This window comes from Sebastes fasciatus, chromosome 19 (assembly GCF_043250625.1).
Source record: "Sebastes fasciatus isolate fSebFas1 chromosome 19, fSebFas1.pri, whole genome shotgun sequence".
Taxonomy (NCBI): Eukaryota; Metazoa; Chordata; class Actinopteri; order Perciformes; family Sebastidae; genus Sebastes; species Sebastes fasciatus.
Window position 1 is genome coordinate 13,075,674 of NC_133813.1, and position 17,624 is coordinate 13,093,297.

At 40.8% G+C, this 17,624-nt stretch overlaps 1 protein-coding gene across 5 annotated transcripts in view; it reads left to right on the forward strand.

Annotated features, from left to right (window-relative positions):
• Nucleotides 1–17,624, forward strand: part of garnl3 (GTPase activating Rap/RanGAP domain like 3) — a 76,374-nt gene that overhangs the window by 45,554 nt on the left and 13,196 nt on the right. For 3 of the 5 annotated variants that reach the window (XM_074618033.1, XM_074618036.1, XM_074618035.1), the window contains exons 5-20: nucleotides 1,313–1,431; nucleotides 3,150–3,214; nucleotides 4,135–4,198; nucleotides 4,349–4,375; nucleotides 4,947–5,022; nucleotides 5,689–5,787; nucleotides 5,895–5,998; nucleotides 9,653–9,761; nucleotides 9,914–9,959; nucleotides 10,896–11,002; nucleotides 11,089–11,204; nucleotides 11,614–11,736; nucleotides 16,294–16,368; nucleotides 16,588–16,702; nucleotides 16,846–16,872; nucleotides 16,994–17,098. In XM_074618033.1, coding sequence (XP_074474134.1) covers nucleotides 1,313–1,431; nucleotides 3,150–3,214; nucleotides 4,135–4,198; nucleotides 4,349–4,375; nucleotides 4,947–5,022; nucleotides 5,689–5,787; nucleotides 5,895–5,998; nucleotides 9,653–9,761; nucleotides 9,914–9,959; nucleotides 10,896–11,002; nucleotides 11,089–11,204; nucleotides 11,614–11,736; nucleotides 16,294–16,368; nucleotides 16,588–16,702; nucleotides 16,846–16,872; nucleotides 16,994–17,098 — 1,377 coding nt within the window. The remainder of the gene's footprint in view (nucleotides 1–1,312; nucleotides 1,432–3,149; nucleotides 3,215–4,134; nucleotides 4,199–4,348; nucleotides 4,376–4,946; nucleotides 5,023–5,688; nucleotides 5,788–5,894; nucleotides 5,999–9,652; nucleotides 9,762–9,913; nucleotides 9,960–10,895; nucleotides 11,003–11,088; nucleotides 11,205–11,613; nucleotides 11,737–16,293; nucleotides 16,369–16,587; nucleotides 16,703–16,845; nucleotides 16,873–16,993; nucleotides 17,099–17,624) is intronic. The other 2 variants (XM_074618034.1, XM_074618038.1) reach the window with 1 other exon arrangement.

Genomic DNA, 17,624 nt, shown 5'->3' on the forward strand with positions numbered 1-17,624 from the left:
AGCCATATCCCCACTGAGAGTCTCAACCACACTCTAATCCCATACACCGCCCAGGGAGGAAGCCCATAGAGGACACACAGCCTCACTACCACTAGACAGAGCTTGCCTCCAACAGATAACACAATTAAGATTGGACGGTTGGCTTCTGAAATGAGCCCGCGGCTGAGCAGCAGGTCAGCAGGAGCCATTCGCAAGTACAGCCTCTGCGATTGTTAAAAAAAATACATTAGAAGTGGTCACCTGCTCCTTCACCTTTCTGACCCTCATCATCTCGCCATCCTCATTAACACCCTGCCTGTTCTCGGGCTCGCCGTGTAGGCGCCATAGAAGGCCGCGCAACAAAAGATCATTGTCCGGGGTTTCTTTACCGTGACTCGAATCAGGAGGAATGCCTTCAGCTTCAACGGTTGAGATAAAGGACAGAGCCCCGAGATGGATGGAGATAATTGTAAAGGAAAGTTGGACAGCAAGAAATGCCTTTTCTCGTGTAGCCAGGGTCTAATCATGGTATGGCACGGGCAGTTTAAAATGAGCCACGTCTCCAGAAAGTTGGCTCGACCTGTTTGGACTGCAGCAGAGCCATCTGTGTCTCACAGCCTGAGCAGAGCCGACCGCATCGTACAACACAACACATTATGAACTCTAGGCCAATTATTCTAACACAAGCACTTCCTGTCTAATCAAGCATCCGATACAAAGACTTGAATTCTCAATTTCTTGATGATTAGGCGAAGAATAGTAAAACGGCTTGACCTCGTTTGTTTCCCCGTTGTCTTGCATTAGGTATGAAGACAATTCCTGATTGATTACGACGTGCTTTCTTCTCACACAGAGAAAAGCTCAAGCTGTCCAACACTAATAAGTATATAATTGCAATCTTGCAAAGTCATTGCTCACCTAAAGCATAAAAACATGGTTAATGGAGAATAAAGAGAACCGAATAAAGGAAGAATGTGAAGAAACATTAGAGGAAAAGAAATCATCAGAGGGAGGACAAAGAAAGGGACAGCAATGCAGGCAGAGATCCTGTGTCTAATTGGGTTTGGAGGTCTGTTCAGCATTGTTTCTGAAGATGTTACCCTGTCAACCGAAGAAGCAGAGGCTTGAATGTGGGACTCTGCTGTGGAGATCTTTGTTGGTGCCCATGTCGGACATAGAAAACTGGGGCGAATAAATGAAAGAAGAGGTAGGAAGGAGGACAAAAAGGCAAAGAAAGACAGGCCAAGACAGATGGGGATAAATGGGAGTGTTGAATACGTAAACATTTTGGTGGCAGAGGATGTATAAATGATAATATCTCTGTCTCCCTCAGTCCACCAGAACTACGTGGGTACGGATGCAGAGAAGAATCCCTTCTACCTGTCAGTGGTCCTCTCCGACCAGAACAACCAGCGGGTTCCTCAGTACAGAGCCATCCTCTGGAGAAAGACGGTGAGTTCACCATCCGCACACTTGACAGCTGGGGTGGAACAGAGCACACAACCTCTCCGCTATTAAATGTAACAACCAAACAAACTTCAAGAAATCCATGTGATCCATTCAAAATCAATACAGCCTTTTTTTTTAACACATTATGAACAACCTGTTGGGATGGATGGCCGTCATTCATACAGAGATAAATGAGGAAAAAATTACGTTACAAAGTAAACAATGCAGGAGTAAGAATCGGCTCTGTAACTGTTTTACGAGGAAGGAAATTCATTGAAGTCAATGGGTTGTTTGAATTGGTTTTTAGTAAGATGCCTGAAATAAGGTCTGTGGTAAAAAAAACAACAAGCTGAGGAGGTTTTAACTTTTTGTTCTACGATATAAAATACGTCAGTATATATATATCCCACTCATCAATTTTGAAGCCTTTATGTGTCTTAAAAGAGGCGGTTGCTAACAAGTGGCTAAATGAGGCTACTTCATGTCATCACACCAACTCGTCCGCCATTACAATAGGGTTGTCCTCTGAAAACACTCAGCTGCGAGGGCTTTGGAGGTGCAGCTGAGGTGCTTTTGTTGCGTCTGGTTGCTATGATACGGAATATCTGCATACGTAAACATATCGGCACAAGGTAGAGAGCTTGCTCTGGATGAAGGGAAGGCTGAAGCACGTAGGAAGAGAGGACAGACCTGCAGACCTGTGTGTGTTCATGAGATTTTGTGGGCGAGGGAAACATCTCCACGAGTACGATCTTTCAGTACAGATTCTGATTCAGATCAACTTTATTATCCCACAAGGGGAAATTCATTTGGTCCAGTGCTCCAGACTTGAGGATACCATACAGTAAAAACAATAGCATAACATACACAAGAATACCACAACATACTCATAGTAACAAACAGGTCTGATCACGTCTTTGTGGTAGGCTACTTGTCCCGCTCCTCCTCCACTGTGATTGGACGGCTGACGAACGCAGCGTTTTACCCAAAGTTGAACATTTTCCAACTCTCGAGGACCTGAAAAAAAAACGCCAAACGTGCAGCACTCGGCGCAGAAAAGACGCTTAGCCCCTCGACACGCTGCTGGCATTTACCATAGTGTAAACACGCGGCGCTCCCATTGCAAATCATTATCATAATTTCCTGGCTTCAGGAAAAAACGCTTTGGAGGACACGGCCCCTTACTTTCTACCACTAGCTCACAGGGTCTTCCTCAAACAGAAGGGAAGGCACTGAAACTGTTGAAGAACAGATTTTTCTTTTTCTGTGTATCTAAATATGAGACGGCACAAAATTGCATTTTGAGTCACCATGTGTGTGTATGTGTGTGTGAGATGCATGTTCATTATTGTGAGTTTGTGGTGTGGTGACTCAGCTTCATGACCAAGATAGCTTGGATTTAATTCTGGCCTCCAGCCTTATCTGGAACCTGATTAGGAAGGTGCACCTCCGCTGCCTGATTGATTTGTCTTGTTTCCGTCAGACTGTAACTGGTACAGGATGTTGTTGTTGTTGAACAGAACAACTTTGGAACTGATCTGGTTTAATTTGCTGCTCCTGTATTCATTCTATGACTGATATGTTGTGCATTTCTTTGGGGTAATACTGAGTTGGCAGGATCTTCTTTTATAAATGAGCAACAGGCTCAGAGCGAGTGACTCCTCAGAGAAAAAGGCGATTGAGTTTGTAATCCCTGATCTGTTTCATTCTTGTTCGCTCAGGGCACTCTGAAGATCAGCCTCCCCTACAGCCCCACCAAAACACTATCAGTCAAGTCCATCCTAAGGTGAGAAGTCAAGCCCGGCGCTCTGAGCTGACACAGTTCATTCACTCCTTACAATACATGTATGAGAATTCATATTGTTGGTTATCTCATGCTGCTGAGGCGAGGATTTGCTTGTTGTTTTTCTCATTTTATTATTCTATTCCTAGAAGATGTACATTGGAGTTATAACTTTTGAATTTTAGGAATATTACAAGTTAAATGTTATTTATTTGATTAGACTTTAAGTTTGATATTTTATGTCTAGAATAGGTTATTTTATTCATTGTTACTTTAAGAGAGCGCACCGTGAATCAAGTTTTTATACTGTGTCCTGTCATGTTTAGTTTTATATTATCCAGCAAAGAAAATTCAGTGGAATTGATCTGCTCACAGTGACACCTGTGGAATGAAAGATGTTTGTGTTTTCCTAACTCTACAACTGACGTTGAGTGGATTCTTGGAAAACTACACTTAAAAAACTAAGGAAATAAATGACGAGGCATCTTCTGTAAAAGCCATGCTAAAAAGATATGTCTTAAGGTTTCTTTTAAAACTGTCTGAGTCCCTCAGATCCTTAGGCAGACTGTTCCAGTAGCCCAATCGCTCTGAAAACCACCCAATCTGGCAACCCAAATCTTCAGCATTATGTTTCCAGTCGCAGATTTCGAGGGACACGTAACAGGATATAACAAGATGCATGAAACAGGAGATTGGAGATTATAAATGCATCAGGCTGAGCAGCGTCACCGCTGAAACTCTGAATGAGGACAAATGTTAGGAGCAGAATGAGAAATCACCCGTATCAGGTCTCGCTCATTTGTCTGTGCAACCCTTTGAGCTATTTGTCTTCCATCGATCCTAAACAACCCTTTCTCTTTTTTTTTCATTACTACTTCCTCCACTCCTCCTTTTCCTCCTCTTTCTCCTCCTCTTACTCCCAGTGCAATGAACATGGACAGGTTTGAGAAAGGCCCCAGGGAGATCCTCAACCCGGAGATTCAGAAGGTGAGATTCAGAGCATCGGCCAGCTCTTAATGAAATGTAGCACCGGTCCATTTCATGCCAGGCCCGATCAGCAACATCTCAACTGTACAATATCCTCAGGCTGGGGTGCTGGTCAGTATGAATAATAATTGTTATGACCTCTTTCCTCAGGATCTTCTGGTGTTGGAGGAACAGGAGGTATGGGATCACAGTACAGTTTAGCTTATTCATTGATGGTTTTGGTAGAGATTATTTGTTTTCAAGGTTGGAGACTACTTCTTTGTATGCCCTTTTGTTTGGTTTCTAGTCACATTCATATCACAACAGTTACCCACTTGTTTGATTCTTTATTGATTCTTTATCTGGTAAAAGTCTGCTAAAAAAGGATTAAATATATCTCCAACTACAGTTGTATTTTCTAATATTATGCCATCTTTATTCATTTTTATATTTGTCTCATGTAATTGCACAATAAATGCATGCTATTAATCCTGTTTTCATGTTGGGTAATTACCCTCTGTGTACCTTTCTTCTTATTGTTATGTAAAGTTAATTAATGAATAATTTAGTAATAATAATAATAAGTAATATTCTATTTATTTTATTATTAGATGATTAATAATGAATACATACATGATCATTTATAACAATAATATATCATACAAATAATTATTTCTTACAATCGCAGCACTCTATGTCAATAGAAAATAATATTGGATACATGAATTGTAAATTATTTCATAATTTTAACCCAGCTATAATTTTGTAGGGTTCAGTCAACTTTAAATTTGGCGTCCTGTTTGCCAAAGACGGACAGCTCACAGATGACGAGATGTTTAGCAATGGTAAATCCCTCTAACCTTTTTCAGTGTACATAACCTATTAAAGGGATAGTTTGACATTTTGGGAAATACGCTTTCTGCCCAAGAGTTAGACGAGAAGATCGATACCATTTTCATATCTGTCCATTTAAAGAGGACCTACTATGCTTTTGTGCTTTCCCCCTTTCCTTTAGTGTGTTATATAGTTTTTTTGTGCATATAAAAGGTCTGTTACAAAGTCCACACCCGAAGGGAGTTACTCTCCCCCACAGAAACACTGCTCCTAAACTGCCTTTTCTTCTGTAACGTTGTGATGTCACCAAGTAACACATTTGCATAATGGCTAGTTTGGCACGCTCTCAAACAAAGCAAAAGATCTTTTAGTAGAAACCCAAAATACACCTGAAAATAAGCATAATAGGTCCTCTTTAATATGAAGTTATAGGCCGCAGCCGGTTAGTTTAGCTTAGCATAAAGACTGGAAACAGCAAGCCTGTTTCTGAATGTAACAAAATCCGCCAACCAGCAGCTCTAAAGCTCACTAATAATATCTCATATCTCATCTAACTCACGGCAAGAAAGCGAATATGGGTATTCCCCAAAATGTAAAACTATCCCAGTATCACAACAGAATGTACTGAAATACATGAAAAGATATCTGCTAGGTCAAAAGTCTTGTGTTTCTTTCAGAGACGGGGAGCGAGAGCTTCGATAAGTTTCTCACTCTGCTGGGTGATTCCGTTACGCTGCAGGGGTGGTCCGGGTACCGCGGAGGGCTAGACACCAAGAGTAAGAGAGCTCATGTCTGCTGAAAGGGGTTATATTAACATCATTTCAAAGTAAAAGGATTTTTCCAATTCTCTTTGTCTTCCCTTTGTGTCTCCATTCACCTGCAGATGACACTACAGGAATTAACTCCATCTACACAGTGTATCAGGGCCATGAGCTCATGTTCCATGTGTCCACCATGTTGCCCTACTCTAAAGAGAACAAACAGCAGGTGGGTGTCTGCATGTGTATTTATTCCTGTTATATAGTTATTACTTTTATCCACAATATAGGAGTGGCAAGTCCACCACTATGGCCCATGGATGGATTAACACGAGGATGAATCCTATAGACCTTGGTGATCCCCTGTCTTTCCCTCTAGCGCCACCATGAGGTTAATATTTGCGGTTTTGAGTGAAAGTCTCAACGACTATCAGATGGATATGGACCAAATTGTTACAATTATCTTTCACGAACTGAAAACACACTGTGAAAGGGTTAAAGTTCTACGACGAAAACACGCCGTAGTAGCGACCTGTCAATCACAGGGTAGCCCCGCCCTAAAGCATACCCTGCTTTATGGTCTATTTGACTCTAAATGTGATCATAATTTACTAAATGAACATCATGCTGTATTGAAGAAGACTTGAAACTAGCGATTGAGACCATAAACTCATGTTTACAATGTTTACTGAGGTAATAAATCAAGGTGATAAATAGGCTCATTTTCTCATAGACTTCTATACAATCAGACTTCTTTTTGCAACCTGAGGAGTCGCCCCCTGCTGGCTGTTAGAAAGAATGCAGGTTTAAGGCACTTCCGCATTGGCTTCACTTTTCACACAGGTTTTCTTGTCACCATTTTTCTCTGTACTTTCTGCATACTTCACTGTTCTTTCACCTTCACCACCAACTCTGCCCAAAGATTGGACCCCTCTGGTTGTGCTTTACATTTCACTTCTGTCATTTAGCTGATAAAAAGACCCCACTTTACTGATAGGAAGCCAGTACAATGGCAGCTAACTTGTGCAAAATGTGCTCACTACAGGAAGAAAAGGAGAAGAAAGGACATTATTGCTTTACTGTTATTGCTCCATTCTGTTATGCCAATACTAGTGAGTATGATTTAAAAGGGCTGCTGCTTAGCAAATCTGACACATAATTGGATTTCTTCTTAAGATAAAAAAAAATACATTCTGGCGGTCAATAATAAGGAACAGTCTGTGCTCGTACTGCATGTGAGTGTGGCTGCTGTCTGTCGCCTGTCTCCCATCCACCTGAGAGACACAAACTGTAGTCACAGGAAAGAATATGAGTGTATTTCACACCTGAGTCCCTCTGCAGTGTAAAGTCAGTTGAGCTTAATTGGTGAAGTCGTAGTGTTAATATCACCCCAAAAGGTGTCGAATGTAAAGAAAAGCACTCTTGACAGTTTTGCTATGTGTATGGCCTGACTGATAGTGGGGCTAAAACAGTTTATCCTGTAGGTAATGCTGGAAGAAAGGCTGATTCAAATCAAAAGGATTTATCCTCTTTGGAGCATGATTTGTGCAGAGGTAATTTCATAGCAATCTCTTAGATAATGTAATGGCTTGGGTGCAAAGTTGGCCTGATTGTAGCCCTAAAAGAAGACTCACAGTGTCCAAAATATACATGATTGATCCTCTGGGTAGCATTAATGTGCTCATTAAATTTCACAGCAAAATGTGTTTTAAAATGTGCGCAAGTGAACATTATGTCTGGATGGTGGCAATAGAAGAGATATCAAGACTCACTAAAAACTTGCATTTTGCATTGGATGCATTTTGATTGTCATGAACTAAAGAGGTTGGAAATGGGTAGATTTTGGCTTTTCATAGTTGTTGAGATGTCTTTCTCTAGAACAAAGTGTTGGATGGACACACCAGCCATCAAACATTGCCATCACAGGCTGAAAAAAAATAAAACAATTATCATTGATGGGGAAGAGGATGGTTGGCAAAGAGAATATAATAAAAAAGCAAACCAGAGATGGAAAAATAAAGTGCAGTAGATGTTCTCGATGTTGCTGCCTCTGAAGTTGTGTGATCAAACAGTTGAAATTATCATCTCTTCTTAAAGTGTTTATGGTGCTGAGAGCTGACACCCTCTTCCACACGCTCACTATGTCCCTATCATTGCAGCCTTTTTTACTCAGCACCTCATCAACATTGTGATGCAGACTCATTAACTTTAAAGCTGCTATAATTGATATTTTATGTTCATAGTTAAAATGATAAAGTAACGTGAAAGGTGTCGCTCATAATGATGAACCTACAGAGAATAATCACACCAAAACTATATAGTTTCCCCTCAGCTCTACAGAGCGCTTTAGCGTCTTTCAGCTCATTATTTTTGGTTTTACAGTCCACAACTTTACTGTTTTGATTCACTCTCACCGCTTCATCAGCATAGTTTCTAAACGCTACAGGCAGCTGTTTCAGTATAAAAGCTCAGATAAACCCACTTAACGCTACCTTTTCATCACCGTATAAAGCTTATCCTGCGGACCAATTCGGTAGAAACAGCAGCAACTCTGATCAGTGGGAAACTTCTTGTTCTGAAAAGTGAAGCCAATGCAGAAGTGCCTTAAACCTGCATTCTATCTAATATCCAGCAGGGGGCGACTCCTCTGGTTGCAAAAAAGAAGTCTGATTGTATAGAAGTCTATGAGAAAATGAACCTACTTCTCACTTGATTTATTACCTCAGTAAACATTGTAAACATGAGTTTATAGTCTCAATCACTAGTTTCAAGTCTTCTTCAACACAGCATGATGTTCATTTAGTAAATTATGGTCCCATTTAGAGTCAAATAAACCATAAAGCAGGGGATGCTTTAGGGCGTGGCTACCTTGTGATTTACAGGTCGCTACCACGGCGTTGTTCGGTCTGTGAGTTGTCCGTGTTTTTGTTCATGGAAGTTAATTGTAATCGTTTTTTTGGTCGCATAGAAATGTCTTATTCAGCGCTCAGTTGTAATTCGCTCCGCCCTTTCGTGTCACTTCTGATTGCAAAAAAATCAAGATGGCATTCGGACAAAATGCCGAACTCGAGGCTTCAAAACGTCAGTCCACAAACCAATGGGTGACGTCACAGTGACTACGCCCACTTCTTATATACGGTCTATGGCTGTGACAAACAGCTCATGGTGGTAATTAATGTACTTTAAAACACTTAGCATCCAATTGCTGCAATTTACAGTCATAACTCCATGCAGTCATAACATGATACACATATTTTTAGATTCAGTGTGACTTACACTTACGCAGGATATCATTACCTCTGAGGTCCATCACGAATAAACTGCCACAAATATGTTTAAAAATCATAGAAAAAAGATGCTTCTTATAACTCCAGAACTTGCCTGAGAATTATCACGTTTTTAAGTTGTCTTCTGTATCAAAGTAATCCAGTGATAGTTGTTTGTGCATCCACGGGTATGTTGCAAATGAAAAATTAAAAAATAGGTTATTTGGCATAATTTTAATAGTGCCAATTTACCAAAATGAAAACAAATAGAATTTGTAAACTCTGGTGTAGACCAACAGAGCTCACATGAGATTGAATATTGTACTTAAAGTCATCAGGTGCACAGAGACACGACTCCAAATGAATGCTAATTTTGCTCTGTCTCTGCTGGATGTTTTAAATAGGCAATTGTCTGCTAACCCGTTTAACAACAACTTTATAAGGTGATTATAAATCAATGCTGTGTTTACAGTTTGCTGCTCTGCCCCTAAGTGACCATAAAATCAATTAATCCAGGTTTAAAGGCAACTCCTGTCTCACATGAATCACACAGTGCTGAGGTTAAGTTGTCGTTTTTGTCCTCATCTTGTGTCTCTTCGGTCTGTCCTCTCTGGCAGGTGGAGAGAAAGAGACACATTGGAAATGACATTGTTACCATAGTATTCCAGGAAGGGGATGACGCATCGTCGTCCTTCAAACCGTCTATGATCCGATCGCACTTCACCCGTATCCTTCACGCGGACAATGATTGTCGGAGAAATGAAGTGGTAATCAGCGACGTGTTCAGAAGATGAACAGATATCACATCACCCTGTAACACTGAAAATACATGGATTGTGTCTCCCATATAATCAATGCTTCCTTTACTTCACTTCCAGATATTTTTGCTTTAGTTAGGTACAATAGCCAGAATGACAGTTACAGGTGAGTGCTTTGGTTAATGCTGTGGTTTGTGGTGTTCCAATCCAGACTGTGTAACAACTCCTTTTGAATTTCTCTACCTAAACAAGGCTCGGTCAAAACCGAGTGTATGTCTGGACCGTGTACGGTCAGTCTTTGAATTTGTGGCTATCAGTGGACATGTTTATAATGTTAAATCCAGTAATGGTACGTGTCCACAGCCTCCGTCCTTTCCACGCTTCCCATTCAGTGTCTATGTAAGCAGCCATGCAATGCATTCTGGTAGCGTGGCGGCGCAATTCTAGAGACGGGGCGTCACGTTGGCCGCTCCTCATTTGCATAAAGTTGAGGTCTAGGCTACTTTATGGCATTAAGTAGCTAGACTGGCGCGACTCACCGCCTCTGGAAACTCCCTAGATACTTTTAAACTAACCGTTGTCGATCTAAAATAAAGACAGATTCATCTACTGCATGGCTTATTCATAATAATAATAATACCCTCCTTCATGACAAGCTAGTATGACATGGTTGGTACCAATGGATTCATTAGGTTTTTCTAGTTTCATATGATACCAGTATCTTCACTCCAGCTCTAAAACTGAGCTGCAACCTAAAAATCCCAAATTGCATTAATGCGTTAAAGAAATTAGTGGCATTAAAACAAATTTGCTTTAACACGTTATTATCGCGTTAACTTTAACAGCCCTAATAAAAATATTAAAAAAAAAATGTTTTTAGTGTAGTTGCTTTTAAGTGCCAATATTTTGCCTTTATAATTTTAGCTTTTGATTCTTTATGTTTTGGTTTGTTTTTCATTGTGATGTTATCTGTCCCTGTTTGGTACTCATAATGAAACTGCCCATCTTGACTCCCTGGCAGAAGTGATATTGTATCTCATTGGGACCTTTCTGGTTAAATAAAGGATGAATTAAAAAAAAACATATCTGCTCTTTGTTGCAGGTTGAAGATATTCTCAGAGGAGAGTGTTCCACTGTTTGGACCCCCTCTCCCATCTCCGCCTGTATTTACTGATCACCAAGAATTCAGGGACTTTTTATTAGTCAAATGTAAGAAAAAGAAAACAAAGAAAATGCATTAGAATATGACCAATAAATCATATTTGTCTAATCTGATCTTGCTTCATCTCCCGCAGTAATCAATGGAGAGAAAGCCACACTGGAGACGCCAACGTTTGCCCAGAAGCGTCAGCGGACCCTTGATATGTTGATCCGCTCGCTCTACCAAGACCTCATGCCTGACCTGCACAAGGTACAGCTGCACTGCTGACCGCCAGTTTAGTGTCATTCTTGGATGGACGTACTTTTTTTTTTGTCTCCTCCTTGTCACTTCAGCCACTGGCAGCGACTGTAGCCGCTGCTGAGTTGTGTTCTGCTGTATTCCACTGCAGCTCTCGGTGTGGTGTGCCTCTGCATACTGCACCACGCCGACTGGATACTGCTGCAATGCTGACTTTCTCAGCAGGGCTCTCTCTCTTCACATCACTTTTGTTCTTATTTTTTTATTTTTTTCCCCCTCCTTTCACTGTTGCTCCTAACACGACTTAGTTCTCATTGTGTTTCACTGCTGCTGCTCTCACCCCCTGCCAGGGTCAGTCTCTAAGACCCCTTTCTGCTTTCTTTTTCCCCTCTCTGTGTGCACGTTGGTGTTCCACGTTTAGGTTCCTTTTTCTCCCCAGAACATGTTAAACCGGCGGTCCTTCAGCGACGTGCTGCCTGAGTCGCCAAAGTCGGCACGCAAGAAGGAGGAAGCACGGCAGGCTGAATTTGTCAGAATAGGGCAGGTAAGGAAGTAATAAACATGCAAGCACACACACACACACATGCAGTATTACCAACCACCCAAAGCTCTGCAGTAAGAAGGCAGAAACACCCACTTGTACACACACATGGAAACCAGGATACACACACAAACAGAGTGCATGGACAAACACGCCTACTGTGAGAAACCTAAACACACATGCACATGTAAACACAGATGTTGATCTTTGGTATAATTCAGCATAATATCAGAACCTGACATTAAGCTAGTATCTAACTGCTCTGGAATATAATTTTATACAGACATTTATAAAAAATCCTTTTCACCTTTCGTAATTCTTACATCTTTTAACAGAAGAAATCACTTTTATGTACTATGTATGTATTTCATTTCTGTATCATTTAACTGGTTTGTCAGCATTACATTCAGAATAGGCTCAGTGTTATAGATTAGTTAGTTAGAGATTAGATTATAGACTCAGTCCTTGTTTTGTGCAAAACAATGCATTTCAAATTCATACAAGGCTTTATCAGTTTGAGATAATCTAGTTTCAGACCGACGCAGTTGTCATTTTCACGCCCAGCGCCCATGTGGTATAAGTGTAAGTGCAAATGTACTTGCGCCCATGTGTGCACCCATAGGGCGTGTTGGTCTTAAAATGTGGTGTGGTCAGGCGCTTTGTTGGTGCATTGCTATCATGAAGCAGCAGAAAGTGCATGCATTAAAGCTGAGATTGCAGCAAATATGATTTAAAAAAAAGTTATTTTTATAAAACGGTCGGTATATCGTGACAGTAGTACAAGAAACAAGTAACCTGAAAAAAATCATGTGTCTCTGTGTCCTCCGGTGCTCCTAACGGCATCTGCAAGATTTCACAGACCGGAGGAAAACAAGCAGTCAGAGCTGAGGTCTGCTGTCCAGCTGCCGTCTATAAGAGCCGGCTGTCAATCACTCGCAAACTCTGACCAAGCGGTCAAACTAGGCAGCGCTGATCAAATATGAATCAATATTCTGTTACGTTAATGCCTATTGAATCACTTGAATTACAATATGCTGAAAGGTTATTATGGAATTTTTGCCCAATGATGCCAAAAATATACTGCCTACTGCAGGTTTAAGCAGCTCCGGAGGATTCCGCTCAGCTGGAATCGGGAAGTAATTCATTATTTATCAATAAATGTTTATCATATTTAGCCCAGTGTTTACTATCATTATAGAAATGATTTTTGCCCCCAGTGCCACCTGCACCGGTTAAATAGGTTATCGGTGCATTTGCTGCATATGCAGTCAAATGGAGTTGTTGATGGGACAGAGGATTGGGAGACGGCGGAGGCAGAGGGTCCACCGGCCAAGCACCACATACATCTGCTCGTGCACTTTTGCTTGTTTCCTCATCAGGAAAAGGTTCCCTTTTCCAATTTGCCGAATTTGCCTTTTTAACATCAAATGCACCAGATGCCGGCGCACCTGGCTTTTAAAGGGAATGGAAGATAACACTCTGATTGGTTGGATTCCTGTTACGCCCAAAAGACACTTAATATTAATTAATATATCAATTAATAAGAGACTAAACACAACCCCTTTGCCCCTTGCACCTTACTTTGCGCCCACATTATGCACTGCTTAACTAGCAAAAGTGGAGTCGGACATTCCCTAAATGCACTTGCACCATGCACTTTAAATCTTGCGCTATAGATTGTTTAAATAGGGTCCATAGTCTTTTTAGTGACCTTACATACACTTATTTACCAGCGCCAGTGCATTTTTCAATTTTGACACAATGATGAGCCGAATAGAGAAACTGCGTTTGTAGCAGAAAAACTAGCCTCTCTCATTTGTGAGTCTTTATACTACCATAAAGTAATTTAACAGCTGAATCTCCTGTCAGACAGCTGAGTGAACTGGACACCTACTTTCAGGAGGGTCGGGATGAAATAATACACTGTAGCAACAGGTCTCTGAGCCACAGTCCTGTAGTCATTACCGCGCTGATGTAATCATCATTACACCTCTGTTCTGGGAGCTGATGTAACTATAATTACACAGGAACAAAGTCTGAGAGCACAAAGAAGAAAAGGGTGTAAATAACTGTCTGTGGTGATGAACCTAGACGACCCCCTAGCTTTACGGAAATAATTTGTTTCAGGTTGTTTGTGGGATATTAGATATTCTTTGGCCTATTGTGAATAGAAAGCATGTTGTGCTAAAACTCAAGAAGGTCTGGTTTAGAGGTTTCAGTCTGCTATTTTTCTATTTTCCATCACAGCCGCACACTGAAACAGACTGCTAGAAGAAATTAGGTTAGCAAAGTCGCTACCTTTTTTAAATCAGTTCATTAAGATGTGTGTTTATGCTGCCAAAGTACTTCCTTTTGTTTTTTATCTTCATTTGCTAACTAACCCTTGTTCTTCTTGGTGTCACTGTTTGTGTTTTCTACCTCGTTTCTCTTGCTCCTGTCGCTCTCTGCTCATAAACACAAAGCCGAGGCATCGACTCATTGTGCTGTAAAGCGTGAAAACAAAGGAAGGTAGATGTGTCGAGTCATTGATTATCCAGTTTTGTAGAGACGGGGCTTTTGTCCTCAACTTAACTGACTCACTCTTTATAGCCGCTCATTGTGCGATGCACATTATACACAATGATTTCATGTTATCATTAGAATATGTATTTTTATGGATATTTTTTCTTACGGATGGCAAAGTCCACTGCTCTGCCAAACCATTGTTCTGTTGGTTGGTATTGATCTCATTACCTCCAGATTGCCTATTTATGCAGATATGTAAATAGAAATGCCCGACTGTGCAGCTTGGATTGGAAATTGTCAATCTGATCGGATGGTTGCTGCTGGAGCGTTTGTGCAAAACTGTATTCTATTTTAAAATTTGAAGCAATTACAGCTTTGATTTTAATGTGACACTTTTTCACTGTTGCCAGTCTGCTTGTCCAGAGCCTTTGCACCTCTGGGAGCCGTCGTCACAGTTCTCAGTGCTTAAATACGCATGGAAACAAGGAATCAGCAGAGGCAGGCTAGTTATATTTGTGATGGAATACAAGGTGCATAATTCAGCAAGCTCAGACCACTGCTGTCCTTCTTGTCACGCATTTATATGCGTGATTCACATGCAGCATCCATGATTTGAATGTCTTGTACAGGCCTTGTTTAAATATCAAGCACTTGATTTATTTCAAGAAGTGACCTTTAAGTGTTGGTTTAAAATGTTGAACATACCAGTACAAGTACATTTACTAGGATTATACTTAAATACAGCTTTGAGGTACTTGTACTCTACTTGAGTATCTCCATTTTATGCTACTTTATACTATTACTCTGTTAAGTTTGTCTGATAGCTTAAGTTACTAGCTACTTGTCAGATTAAAATGTTACATTAAAAAGCCTATGAGAAGCTTATGAAATACAGCGCGTTGTTGAAGATAAAACCAGCAGTACTCAATCTTTTTGACTTAAATTAGAGAAAGGCTGTGTGTAGTTGGGGTCTCCTTGTTACATCCATGAGTTGTTAGCAGTGATTTCTCCTCTAAACCTCAAATGGTTTCATTTAAATAACTGGTCAAGCCCTTAGACTGTATATAAGAAGTGGACGTAGTCACCGTGAAGTCACCCATTGGTTTGTGGACTACAGTTTTGAAGCCTTGAGTTCGGCATTTTGGCCGTCGCTATCTTGGTTTTTTGCAACCAGAAGTGACACGAGAGGGTGGAGCTAAGTACAACCGAATGCTGAATAAGACATGTTCAGGCGACCAAAATGTTATAATTAACTTTCATGAACTGAAAACACACTGTGAAAGGGTTAAAGTTGTAAAAGGAAAACACAGACAACTCCCAGACCGGAATGAACATCAGGCTGTATTGAAGAAGACTTGAAACTAGAGATTGAGACCATAAACTCATGTTTACAATGTTTACTGAGGTAATAAATCAAGTGAGAAGTAGGCTCATTTTCTCATAGACTTCTATACAATCAGGCTTCTTTTTGCAACCAGAGAGGTCGCCCCCTGCTGGCTATTAGAAAGAATGCAGGCACTTCTGCATTGGCTTCACTTTTCAGACCCAGAGGTTGCCCACTGTTCAAGCCCCTAAGTGGTAAAATTATCCAATATTTATAAATTTATGTAGCAGAATTTATTTATTTTTTTCTTTCCTACCTCATTAATCATGTCACAACAGATTTATCAGGTGACCTTTTGGAGGGAGACCCTAGGAAACCCTAGGTCGGGAACCACTGGACTAAAATACCAACAATAACTGTATATAATGTAGTTAAAACAAGCTGCGAGAGTAAAATGCTACTTACACATTGTTGCATCAGTGTTAACACTCTAATAATGTCATATGTAATGAAACTTAAAGTACATTTTAGTGATAATATTTATGTAATTTTACTGGATTTTACTTGAATGCAGGACTTTTACATGTACAGGAATATTTTTACATTGTTGTATCGATGCTTATACTAAATAAAGGATCTGAGTGCTTCGTGCAGCACTGTAAGCCAAAACATACAGAATTGACAGATGTCTCTGTTGTTGTCTCATATCTGATTTGACATTTCGTCTCCAGGCTCTGAAGCTGAAGACCATTGTGAGAGGAGATGCTCCAACTAGCCTTGTTACCACCGGTCTGTGCAGAAAAGAGGTGATACATTTCACTGCATTGCAATATCTTCATCTTAACGAGTCATTTTAATCTCTCTCTGAATTCAATCATGTTATTTTCTTTAAACAATTGGAGAAAAAAAATCAGATTTGAAATATTTCCAAAACAATATTTTGCCAAAGCAAGTGGACAGTAATTCTAATATTTCTGTGTATATCTACATGCATCTGTATGTTTGTATGCGCTTGTATGCTGCAGCCATGGGAGTCCCAGTCGTTCTGCAGCACATTCCCCTACGAGATCGTATGTGCCGACTCCTGGGGTCAGTCTCTGCTGGCTGCCACCGACGCGGCGGGGGTCATGCTGCTGGATGGTGAGGTCATCCCCTAATCGATATCCCCATATGTCCTCTAAAATAAAGCCACCCATCCATATCCATCCAATACTGCACTCAGCAGAATGCCAAGGCCAACAGCCAACATGATGATGATGATAATGATGTTGTCCATGTTTCAGGTCCTGATCCAGCCTTGCCCAATGCTGGTGAGTTCCACGCAACTGATCCTCCTGTTTCTTGCACAGAGACTTTCTTTTTTTTTCAACCTCAGTTATGACATATTTTGTCAGATTTTTACCTATTGGGATATATGTGTTGTGTTTTCAGAGACGCAGGCTGTGCCCCCGGTGCAGGTGTTTGACAGAACCATGGTGGTGAAGCAGGTGCACGTTCTCGAGCCTCAGGACCTGCTTATCACCAGGGCTGACAAAGGTAGGCTTAAACCAGGACACATCCCCCTCCCTGCAGCACATCTGAGACAGCTGAACCATCCTTTGTCATCCCCTCATTCGTTCTTCATTTCAACAGTGTTCACAGCTCATCTTCTTTCTCATTATTCCCATTCCTCCCTCTTATTTCATCTCTGCCATCTCTCTGGGTTGTTGAGTGCATACTTACCCTTTCTACCTCTGTTGGCCCAGTGAACACATTGATCTCTGGCTGTGATCTAAGGAAGCTGACCTATAGAGAACCAATCCCTGTCGAGCTTTTGTGTGTGTGTATATAAAAGAGTGTGTGTGTGTCTGTTTATCCTGCGGGAGTGGATTGACTGAGAGACGAGTGGGCTATAAAGGAAACGAACAGACCTACAAGTAAAAAAAAAACACAAATAAGAAGTCACTGTGTATTAACAAACAGCTGTAGTATTCCTCTCATGTTTGTCTCAACCAGAAGAGCATGTAATTAATTACCGTGCAGATGATTAGCTTACACCAATATTGACAAACAGGGTTGACTC